General features: G+C 37.6%; 2 protein-coding genes across 8 annotated transcripts; one reads left to right on the top strand and one right to left on the bottom strand.

Annotated features, from left to right (window-relative positions):
- The first annotated feature begins 257 nt into the window (after window positions 1–257).
- Window positions 258–3,252, top strand: LOC133673353 (protein IN CHLOROPLAST ATPASE BIOGENESIS, chloroplastic-like). The gene is made up of 11 exons (XM_062094096.1): window positions 258–660; window positions 742–825; window positions 1,426–1,500; window positions 1,597–1,639; window positions 1,720–1,777; window positions 1,880–2,047; window positions 2,205–2,267; window positions 2,363–2,457; window positions 2,572–2,653; window positions 2,755–2,865; window positions 2,966–3,252. Exons 1-11 carry the CDS (start codon window positions 552–554, stop codon window positions 3,104–3,106), a joined length of 1,029 nt encoding a protein of 342 aa, XP_061950080.1. The 5' UTR covers window positions 258–551; the 3' UTR covers window positions 3,107–3,252.
- A 1,345-nt stretch (window positions 3,253–4,597) lies between these two features.
- LOC133673352 (filament-like plant protein 7) lies at window positions 4,598–11,045 on the bottom strand. 7 transcript variants are annotated; one of them, XM_062094092.1, is made up of 6 exons: window positions 10,914–11,045; window positions 10,099–10,217; window positions 8,824–8,968; window positions 6,343–8,698; window positions 6,071–6,131; window positions 4,598–5,385 (listed from the first exon to the last, which is right to left on the bottom strand). In XM_062094092.1, the coding sequence occupies exons 2-6, from the start codon at window positions 10,204–10,206 to the stop codon at window positions 4,885–4,887; spliced, it is 3,171 nt and encodes a 1,056-aa protein (XP_061950076.1). In that variant the 5' UTR covers window positions 10,207–10,217; window positions 10,914–11,045; the 3' UTR covers window positions 4,598–4,884. The 7 variants fall into 7 exon arrangements, with proteins under 7 accessions (XP_061950076.1, XP_061950074.1, XP_061950077.1 ...); XM_062094090.1 differs by lacking the exon at window positions 10,914–11,045 and adding an exon at window positions 10,338–10,899 and having other exon boundaries at window positions 10,099–10,208; XM_062094093.1 differs by lacking the exon at window positions 10,914–11,045 and adding an exon at window positions 10,563–10,899.
- Between the last annotated feature and the right edge of the window lie 380 nt (window positions 11,046–11,425).

Below are 11,425 nucleotides of genomic sequence, written 5' to 3'. Positions count from 1 at the left end.
AAAAATAAAATTATAAAAAAAATTAATTACAGAACAATTCTAAAAAAAATGAGAGCCAAAAAACAATTCAAAGACAAATAAAAATTTAATTTGACCTATACTTCATAGCACACCGTAATTGTTTTTTTTTTAAAAAAAACATAATAAAATTTATAAATATAAATTAAAAAAATTTATTCAAATATCTAATAATCATCGATTCTGCTGTTGCCCTTGGTACCAATGATTATTAGATATTGTCATACAGTAGAGATCTCACAGGGTATAGAGTTTTACTTAATAAACTAATTAAAAAAAAACAACAATACCCTCTTCCCAGAGCTGTGAAATTCTACTGTGCAAGTTCAAGTTCATAGTAGAATATCTCTTGATCCCAAATTCAACGCTAGGTAACCATTGTCTTCCTTAGCTGCCACTAAACAACAGGTCTGGGCCTCAAATATCTGGGCTTTAGCCCCAAACCATCTTCCGGTCCCGACTTCTCCTCATTTGTATCCAAGGGCAACAGCAGTGGCAGGGAGCAAACACCACCGTAGTTCACGATTAGAGGCATGAAAGTCGGCGGAGGAGTGTTTTATGCAGCTCCACGCGCCACCTCATTCCTTCTCAGCCTCCGCAGACACACTACGCTACGCACTTTTTCTTGTTCTTCATTTCCTGGTAGATACCATTATTTATACAATTTTGTCGTTGCCTTTGTTTCTTTGTTTTTAACAATGTGATGTTGATGAAAATTTACAGACCATATCGGTTTTATCAAAGAAGTGGCTGCAACTCAGCCTCCTAAGCATTTGTCTCATTTGTTGACGATGTTAAAGACAAAAGGTAGATATTGTCAAGAACAAAACTTACTCACTATTCAACTCTTGAAGAACAGAACTTTAACATTCTTTGAATTTTTTTAAATTAATGGATTTATCATTTTTTTTATCAGGTTATTTGCTTTATTTGGCTTGTAACTCTTGGTTTGTTTTTGGGTTTTTCTTTTTGAGTCTTGCTAAGGATTGGCTAGGATAATGAATGCTACTTGGTTTATGTTTTCTTTGGTGCTTATTAACTTAAGTGACAAGAGGTGCATTTCTAGTCTATAAAGTCTTATTTTTGCAGTAAATGTTTCTTTTTTGAGGTTGCTGAACTTCTGCTGTAAAGTGAAGTGCGCAATATCAGATGCCATTTGGAGATTTATCATCCATAGAGCCATCAACTCATATTTTCAAATTAATTGTATATATTGTGATGTGAAAAAAAGACCTTCCTTCCCGAAAATATGTGAACAAATACCTCGTGGTGACTAACAAAGCTGGTTGACGAGGCTATAATGATGTATTATGTTTGTGTAATAATAGCATCCTTTATTTTGTTCAGTTTCCTTGTGATCTAAACAACCTCCCCTTAAATCGTGTTGCATTAAATCCTTGGTAACAGGTGAATCTATTGTTTCTCCTAGAGCCAAGAAAGGGTTGTTCCCTCTTGCCATTCCACTGGCTAGAAACAGTTCAGGTATCGATGAATGCAAGTTGTAGGGACTTACTATTTTTAAGATTTGAGAAGCAACTAATTTTTAGCATGATACATGTGATTTATTTGTGTGAATAGATGCTGTGATTGCGCTGCTGAGATGGCCAACAGCACCATCTGGGTAAGAGTCTCAAATTATTCATGGTCTTTGTTTGTTGTTGGTTTTCTTTCCCTGCTGTCATTGTTGTCTGATGTGTCCAGGATGGAAATGCCAGTGGTTGAGGTTCGTAAACATGGAGTTTGGCTTTTGGCAAAGACTGTAAGTTGAGTATGCATGCTGCTGCCAATGGATATAACCAGTAGTCGGACCTTCCATGTGTAAAGACATTTCACTAACAACATAATTTTTGTCATGGTACAGGTAGATCAATATATTAATCGAATCCTGGTTGAGGAAGATGCTGATATTTCTTCAGAAGGCAATGCTGATCTATTTCATGCTGCAGCTGATGCTGGAGATAATCTTTATAAAAAGGGTGACTATGCTAAGTCTCAGATTTTAGACCTAGATGTATATCTCTCAAAAAAGGTACAAATTATACTGTAATTAGCCATAAAAACTTTTTTCTTTCTTTGATTCGATGGAGCTAAACAAATTTGAATTCCTAGCGGTGGACACTTTGGAATCCTCAAAGTGATCTTCATACTCTTAATTGAATTTTAATTGTTAAAAGGTTTATTTTCAGGTAGGTTTGTTTCCAGATGTCTTAGAGCGCAAAGTGATGCTCCATTTGCAGAAAGGAGATCATGTAAGACTAGCCTGACTTTTGTTACTATTTGCAAGCAACATGGATTTGCTTGCGAGTCTGGGTGGCTAACTGTTTGCATATGCATGGTTGTAAAGGTTTCCGCTTTAGTGACTGTGGAGTTCTATACAAAGAAAAAGCATTTTCCAGGATTTGCAAGGCCTTTTGCATTCAATGCAGAGGTTATGCTGAAGTTCGTATGATTTTCTTCTATTGCTATCTCCAAAAAAAAAAAAAAGTTCTGAATTTTCAGTTTGTCATTTATTTCCTTTTTCATATCATAAGAAGCCTCTTATACTTTCTACAGGATTGGACGTAAGTTAGAAGCTAAAGATGCTGCCAGGGGAGCTTTAAAATCACCATGGTGGACTCTGGGTTGCAGATACCAGGCATGGGCTGCTCAGATAATTTCTCTTTACCATTATTGTACTGTGTTGTGTTTTCTCTTCCTTTCTTGAATTTATATTGTTGAGGTTGGAGTCCTATCCAGGATGTTGCTCAGATAGCGCAATGGGAGGATGAGCAAATTGAGTATATTAAAGAAAAAATGACTGAAGAAGGAAGGCAAGAAGACCTTAACAAGGGAAAAGAACCATCACAGGTTTCCTTCTGTTTTATAATGTATCTGTAAATGCTGGACTTCACTATGAAGCAAATTCATAGCCAGCGTGTATGTTGATCCTTGTCTTTCAAACTTGCAGATTGCATTGGATGAAGCTGCATTTTTGTTGGACTTAGCTTCTGTTGAAGGGACTTGGGATGAAGCTGCGGAACAGATAGCTGAGTGCTATAAACAGGCTGGACTTCACGATGTTGCAAGATTTATCCAATATAGAGATTGAGTGTCTAGGTTGGTAGATATAATCAATCCAACATGTTTATGCTGAGTCAATTTGGATTTTGAAATTCCATTTTCAGTTTTAAATACACAGCATGACAGCAAATTAAATTTTGAAACAATTTAAAACTTCATATATACTGTTTGCTATACTGATGGATAATCTGTGGTGACTCTTTCAAGCTTGAGCATACAAATGACCTCCAAATTCAAGCCTGCATCAGGATTTAGGCTTCTATCCAATTAGGGATAACTACAAATCAATCCCCAATTTGTTATTGGCCCCACAAACCAGTCCTTAACCCATCTGTTTTATCTAGACATCATTCAACTTTTCATAAACTTAACACGTTAGTCCCCAATGTTAAAACAACCACCACCTTCTTTAAAAAAACTCACTCTTCCCCACACCACGGTCTCCCTCTCTATAACATCACCAGTATAATCCCTCACTCAAATATGGGGATTCAAATTCTCAAATTTAAAACCCTAACAAAAAAAAAAAAAAAAAACAATAGCAGTCTCATCTACTCTATTACAACCTCAGCATTTTTTTCAAAACGAGAATCTCCGAAACCTTTTGTTACCCGTGTGAGAGATTGACTACTACAATTTCTGGCAACACATTTCCAGTGCCTTTAACCAGAGATTTCTTGTGGTTTCAAGGAATCAAATACAGTTAAACTTAGTGTTATTTTTAATCAATTTTGTTGGGTGATGAATTTAGGTTTAAATTAGAGCTATTTGGGTTATTAGAGCGAAATTTATTTTCTTTGTTTGAATAGAAGGGATTTAGCAGTTTAGGATTATGATTATTGTGGCTTGATGATCTGATTGCTACTGTTGCGATGTTGTGGCTGATGTTTTTTTTTATTTTGCTGTCTTGTACTAGTTCTACAAGGTGTTTCTGCATTTTGATGTCTAGTGGTTTTCTCAGTTTGGTTGTGTGTACCATTTGAGTCCTGGATTGTTGCCCAAATCCTTTTTTGTGGTGGGGTTTGCTGTTGCCAATTTCAGATTCTTGCAGGTCCAGTTTAATATGCCTGGAACATTCTCGAACTACTTGATCAGATTCTGCCTCTCGTGGTATCTTGTCATTCTTTGTTGTGGTGGGGTTTGCTGCTGCCAATTTCAGAATCTTACAAGTCCAGTTTAATATGCCTGTAATGTCTTTAAACTACTCGATCAGTCTCTGCCTCTTGTGCTATTTTGTCATCAGATCTCTCTCAGTTCGGATTGTGGTGCTCTTGCTATCTTCAACTTGCCTTGTGTTTTTTTTTTTGCTGGTTTCATGTGCAGTGCATCCGCTTCCGTTTTTGAGATGCTGGTGTCCTTATTATCTGGCTTTTGCAGATTGCCTGTCTGGTAATTCTAGTATTTTGTTTTGCATCTGTTTCTTCTTTTCCGTATTGTGAGAGTTGTATTGCTAAGCCATTTTTCTTACTGGCTGCATTTTATATACAAATTTAATTTATTAATGAGAAAAAGCTTAGGATTATTGTGTTTTGGAAAGACAGACTTGATTAATTTAAGCTTTGTCCCAAGCAATGATCCCCTCAGAAATTAGAAAGCATTGTCCCGAAGTGCAAAACCTCGCCTGGGGACAGCCAGTTATATGTACAGAAGGAATACACACGAAGATGCAAAAAAGAGCTCGCAAAATAACAGGAGGCAGACCTTAATGTATTCGATCCCTAGTATGCAGCAAACTTGAGAGCTACCACCGTGGATTACCTGTGCAACCAATTTTTATTCTATATGGATCGGGGACTGTGCAGCCAGTTACGGGGCAAATGGAAAGGATGGTATCTTGATGTTTGACTTCTTCTTTCTCCATAGCAGCTTTCTCCACAAATTTGCACCTCCACTTTTCTTGCTAGGCACAACGGCCAAATAATTAATTGCAACGTCGTCATCCTGGTGTTTGATTCCATTTAAAACGGGGATCTTTTCAAGAGGTTCGATCACCTTAGTGGAAATGACGGTGGGACTGGAATTGTTATCGCTTTCTTTGCGATTGATTGATTTAGTGTCCTTCACTTCAGCACTGTCCTCTTTTAGCATCTGATCTAGCAAAGAGGACCTCTTGTTCTTGGGTGAAGTCAAGGCTTTGCTTGTGGACGTGGTGACTGCGGTGGTATTTGTGCCGGTGGATGTAGAGATGACCTTGTCAAACAGGGCTGCTTCGCTTGGGGAAGCCAGTGCCTTTAACTGCTTCCCCAGGTTTAGAATTGTCTCTTGGCACTCAGCCAACTTTTCTGAAGCAGCCGTTATCTCCCTACCCTGCAAGATTCAGGAAGTTCTTGGTTCAACAATGAGATACATTCACATGTAATTTAGGCAATTTAAAGGTGACAAACATGAAAACTCTGATAATACAAGAAAGAATAGAGGATAACACGTAATTGGAATCAATGATTGTTCTGGCTTTTGGATGCATAAAATGCACTGCATATTCACCGGAAAATCATGTTATTTTCACTGATAACAAAGGATCAGGTGGTTGTGGAAAAGTAGGGTTTTAAGAAGGGTATCTTGAGCAGCTTTGCGTGAAGTATCAGCTCGCAGATGTCAAACAATGTAAGCCAAGACGCTAGGCAATGACACTTCAATGTAAATCCCGACGACTTAGCAGCTCTTAATCTCCATGGTTAAACACGAAACTTCAACCAAGCCCAAGAGAATGAGCTGAAGTTAATTTTCAGATGAAGTATCTCATTTTTTCCCAGAGAAGAAAAGGTTAAAGAGCAATCAACTGATCCCATATGCAAATTGGCTTTACTCGAACTACGTAGAGAGTATATATTTTGTTCAAAGAGTTCAAGTGCAATTCGTAAGGAAATGCCATTCTTTATACCAACTAGCAGTTCTCCTATCCTCTACATGATTCTATAAATCACAAAAAGAAGTTAATATAAAGGCAAATGAAAATAATTTGTATGTTCAAGGTGGCATGATACCAACTTACAGGCCGGAGTTGGCTCTCTTCCTGATGGAGTTCAGAGTTAGGGACTTCCTTTTTCGTCATACTGAAAATAGCACATCAGACAGATGAGATCTCTCAATAATTTGTTTGAGGGAGAAAATTCAAAGTTAGACAGCATTTTGGGTCATGAAGAGTATGGCATCCTAAAATGCATGCGATATTCTATCTTTCATGTATTATGTCGATTTTATCTGATGTTGTGGGGTTACTTTATCTTCAAAAGAGATAAATCATATAAAAATTAAATCCACTACCTTTTAAGTTGGAGCTGCAGTTCAAGAGATGTAGCTTCCAATTCTTCACAGCAACTCCTTTTGTTCTCCAGTTCCATTTCCATGGAAGATAACTTCTGGTGAGCCTCATTCAATTCAGCTCTGGCCACTGTAAGCTGTGTGTCAACATCTTCTTTCATCAGCTTATGATTTTCATTTTGGTTCTCAAACCTTGCCTTCAAATCTCTCAAAGCTTCTAAATCTGTTTGCAGGCCTCCAATGATTTTCTCAGATTCCTTGAGTTGATTCATCAAGGACTCACTGTTATTAGTAGCTGACTGGACCCTGGCTTCCAAGTCCCTCTTTTCAGAGTCAATATTAATCAAATCCTCTCTTAACTTTTTATTCTCGTCTATAATTGTAGATTGATGACATTCATCCTTCTCAAAGTAGCTGTGATGTCCATTTGAAGCAACAAACTCTGCTTTGCACCCACTCCGTGATTCATCCCAGTCAAAATGTTTCTTATCTTGAATGGAAAAGCAGTGGTTCATAGTCCAGTCCAAAGCAGAACATAATTCTTGGGCAAACATGTTCAAATCGGATTTTCCATCCAACAGATCATAACACGCATGAGCAAATTGCTGTAATACAGCAATTAGTTCAGAAGTTTTCCACTGCAAAACACGGACCATGTAGCCTGAAGGTGTTTCTGTGTTCTCATAAGGCAAAAAACTCCCATCCTTTCTGGTCAAGGTCTCTGAGTTTCCATAATCAGCAAAGGATAAAGTGATCCCTTCAATAAGCTCAATAATCTTGCAGAGTGATTTGCTGAGATCTGGCTGACTGCACTTATCTGTCGACAAGGCATCAGCTTCAGTAATTCTACCAGGTGAATCAGTCACCAAATATATAGGTTTCCATGAGGTATATCCACCAACATGAAAGGAATTTAATCCATCAGAATGTGTTGAGCTTTGCCTTGTATCATCATATTCTGCAGGGCTTGCATGATTTATATTTGCCAGAGCTATTCTAACATCCTCCAGTATTTCATCAGGCTTTCTTAGTGTGACCCGATTTTGCTCCAACACGACTTTCAGAATATCATGTAGCCAACCAGAAGCTTTATCTCTGGAATTGATTACCTGGTTTGATACAGCAGATCCAGACTCTGATACTGGAATGATCTCCCGACCTATTTCGTTAACATTGTCAGAAGAAACACGAGGACCTTCGAACTGTTCAGCTACTGAGACTATTACAAGTTTTTCCATTTCAGCAAAGTCATCCATCATGGATATGTCTGAAGCTCCTATAGTTCTGTTTGTTGGCGACCCCCTTTGCTTTCCCTGTTTGAAGTGCTCCAATTCTGAAATCAAAGCAGAAGCCCAAGATTCAGCAGAGCTAACCTTACTATCACTGCCAATCTCAGACGTTGAGGCCAGAGACAGCTCATGTGGCATAACCACGCTCCTTGTTCTGTCCAAGGTTGTCTGTCCTTTTGACAATTCATCAAGATGCGACTCAACCTGTGATAATTTGGAAGCTGTGCGAGCGTACATGGCTCTTGAAAACTGGAGTTCATTTGCTTTTTTATTAAAGGCTTCCTTGAGAGTCTTGTTTTCTTCTTCCACTACACATAACTGCTCAGTCAGAAAGTTGATCCTTTTTCTGGGAGAATCAGCAGAGTTTTCAACAGCTGAGTCAACCACTAAACCCATAGGACGACCATTTAACCTTCTCCTACTCATTTCAACTGAATCTCTTTCTAGGATTTCTACTTCACTTCTCATTTTAGCCAAGGCAGCAGGGCCGGGCAACCGCTTGCGGACCAGGACACGAAGCCTCTGACATTCTTCTTCCAACTTCGCAATTCTTTTCACACTCTCTAAGTGTTGTTTGTGTGATACATCTACTGTTCTCCGATTAAATTCTGTCTCCTTATTTCGGATCTCAAGCTCCTTTTCTAGCACTCGGACTTCGTATTTGAGAGAAGCACTATCTTTTTCCGTGGACTCTAACCTACTCATCAGGGCATTAAAATCTGCCTCCACCTGAGCCTTTTGCTTACTTAAATCTTCGATCAACTTTTCCTTTGCTAAGAAAGCCTTGCTTAGATGAGTATTCTCAAGACCAATTTTGGCAAGTGTTTTACTGGTCTCTTCCAGCTTCTCTTCCAAAATCATCTGGGACTTTTCAAATTCATTGGATGTCTTCATGACAGCATCATGAATCCTTTGCTCCTGATCTTCTCGAACAAAACATAGCTGCTGCATACACTCCTTGAGGGCAGCTTCCAGATGAGTCGATCTTTGTTCTCCAGCCGCTCTTTGCTGTAAGGCTTCATCTAATTCTCGCTTTAGAGACACTGCTTTTGCTTCTGCCTTCGCCTGGTCTATTAAAAATCAATAATCATAGAGTACACAAGATTACAGAAGACATTTGACAATGTGAATTGATAGATTGGCAAAAGAACCCTACCACTTAAGTACTGAAACGGAACAATATTTAGTAATTTACCTGTCATGGCTTCCTTTGCAAGCTTGGCTTGTTTCTTTGCAAGATCATCTTTGGCATTACACTCAGACAGGGCTGATGAAAGCTTGTCACTCAAAATTTTCAGGTGATTCTCCAATTCAGCCTTATCAGCCAATAGTGTCTGTATCTGGAACATCCAAGTTTTTTAGTAATCATCCAAAATAAAAATCAATTCTAAATGTATACGCGAATTTATTAGTAAAACTTCCAGCAATCAAGGACGTGCCAAACTGATTTGACTCTCTCTCTTCTTTGACCAGTTTTAGTGTTTCCTTGCACACATTTTTACACACTAAACCTAGAGACAACTAGCTTGATTGCTCTCAATAGATGGCTAAACTAAGGCATAATCATAACACAAAAGGTTGTTAGTTCTAGCATAACTCAAAAGAGTCCCAGTGGAGGAGCGAATCTCTTCATTGACAAGCTTTATAGGTTGAAGCAAATCATGGTTTTTAGTATTGCAGAATTTAGATCTGAAGTTAGTAAGCAGGTAACTCTCTCCTCAAAGAAAGTGAGCAACTCTCCCCTCTATGGTTCTTCTTCTATCCCACCCCCATCTGAAAAGGAAATCGGTGAACTAATAAAAATAGCGATTTGCCGTTGACCATCACCTGGAAGACATTGCTTCAAGCTTCAGAGACCGTAAATATTTGAGTTTTGGTTCCGAAAGTGCATTTTAACACATTGTTTCAACTTTTTTTCTTGTTAGCCATTTGGTAAATCAGGGAAATGTCAAGTTTTTTCTAAGCTAGAAAAATGATGGATTTTGAACTCAGGTTTCCACTATCATTCAAGGAGAAGCATTACCACCTAGGCAGGGTGGCATCTTCATTGTCTTAAACCGACTTTCGTAACAGGCTTTGGTATACCAATCTGGATTAATTGTGGTTCAAGCATCAAAACTAGCTTATTTCATGTTGAACTTCAATATAACATTGCAAGAAGTTGTAATTATCAGAGTCACTGCAGTTATCAACCAAGAATAAATACAGTGATCAGTAAAGGCTGACCCCTCTAAATCAGTGCATGACATGCAAAGCCAATTAGAATCTTTTACAAGAAAGAAGCTGATGTTCTTAGTGTCCATTGAGGAACAATTATGGAGCTTTCCCAAGAATAATTGAGTGTTCTAGTGTTCCGATTTCTGATCACAAAGAACATATATTGTGGGATTGGAGAACCATAAATTGCATTATCTAATTATAGATTGCATTAATATACAAAATTGAAGCTCCCAGAATTGCTGAAATTTACCTCTTCTTCGTTTGATGAATGGTCAACTTTATGATCAGTTGCAACAACAATCTTGTCGGCAGATTTCTTCCTCCACAGCCATGTTTTATGGTCCATGACTTCACTCATAACTGCTAATACTTCAAATCACTTGAAATCAGAATGAATTGCAGCAGAAAAACAAGAGAAAGAACCATCAAACACTCTTTAACCTATATATAACAAACTAGAACATGTAAAAAAATAAAAAATTATCTTACCATTTCAACATTTAACATGCATGGATCATTAAAACCATGAAATGACATATTGATCAGATTTTCTTGAACAAAAATGGAATTCAAAACACGAAAGGAAACAAGTACTGAATAAAGAGAAGAGAATGCAAGACAAAAACACAATTGATATTATTATCCTACCGACAAATATAAAGAAAAGAAAACCCTCAAAGAAGAAGAGAAAGGTATACAAAACCCTACACTTACACACAGCTAAGAAAGAGAGAGGGAGAGAGTAGCTAAGGCAGCACTGCCTGTCACTGTGAATTGTGTAAAAGTAAAGTGAAGGAAAAGCTACGTATGAGCTATAGAGAGAAATTTGTGTTCCATGTATGCGATCCGTGGATCATATGTTTATTACCCCCGGGTGCTGGACCACCTTTCGTATTGTATTATTATTCAGCGGAAATGTAATGGCATGCCTTTATAGTTTCAATTTATCGACTTTATGAGATATCTCTAAGCAACCTTCTTCCGCTTGAACTGTTTCATAGAAGATTAACAGGCTATGCTGAAAGGATTGCTTCATTTGTGAAGTACCATAAATTTGACTCTTACATTAGTGTCGTTGAAAGGACAGAGGCTGGTTATTGCTTCGATGAAACGGACCGGAAGAGCGCGGGTCTTTGTCGTTGATGTTATGCTACTTTTTGTCATTTGCTTCTTTGCTCTGCAACTCCTGCAAGTGGCAGACTGGTCAATTTGTAAAGTAGGTAATACAAGAATACGTAATATCTCATGTCTGTATCGAGGATTAAGAAACAAGCAATTAGTTGATTAAGATTAAATTAAAAAATATATTAAAATCTAGCATTTTCACTGTAGTTAGTGATTAACGGTAACTATAATGTCTTTTGTGAATAAATTAATGATAATTTTTTCTAAAAATTTGTCAAAATAAAATTCAACAAAAAAAATAACCAAATATAAAATAAAAAGAAACCTACAACCAACCTCAAAGTTGCATGAAAAAGTTGTGATTAGTTCACCTACTTCCCTTCTTCTTCCACTAAAATCTTTTTAGTTTTTACCATTTTAATTTTAATTTAAAAGTTCATTTTCTTAATATT

This window comes from Populus nigra, chromosome 14, assembly GCF_951802175.1.
Source record: "Populus nigra chromosome 14, ddPopNigr1.1, whole genome shotgun sequence".
Taxonomy (NCBI): domain Eukaryota; kingdom Viridiplantae; phylum Streptophyta; class Magnoliopsida; order Malpighiales; family Salicaceae; genus Populus; species Populus nigra.
This window is presented reverse-complemented; position numbering and strand designations above follow the sequence as displayed.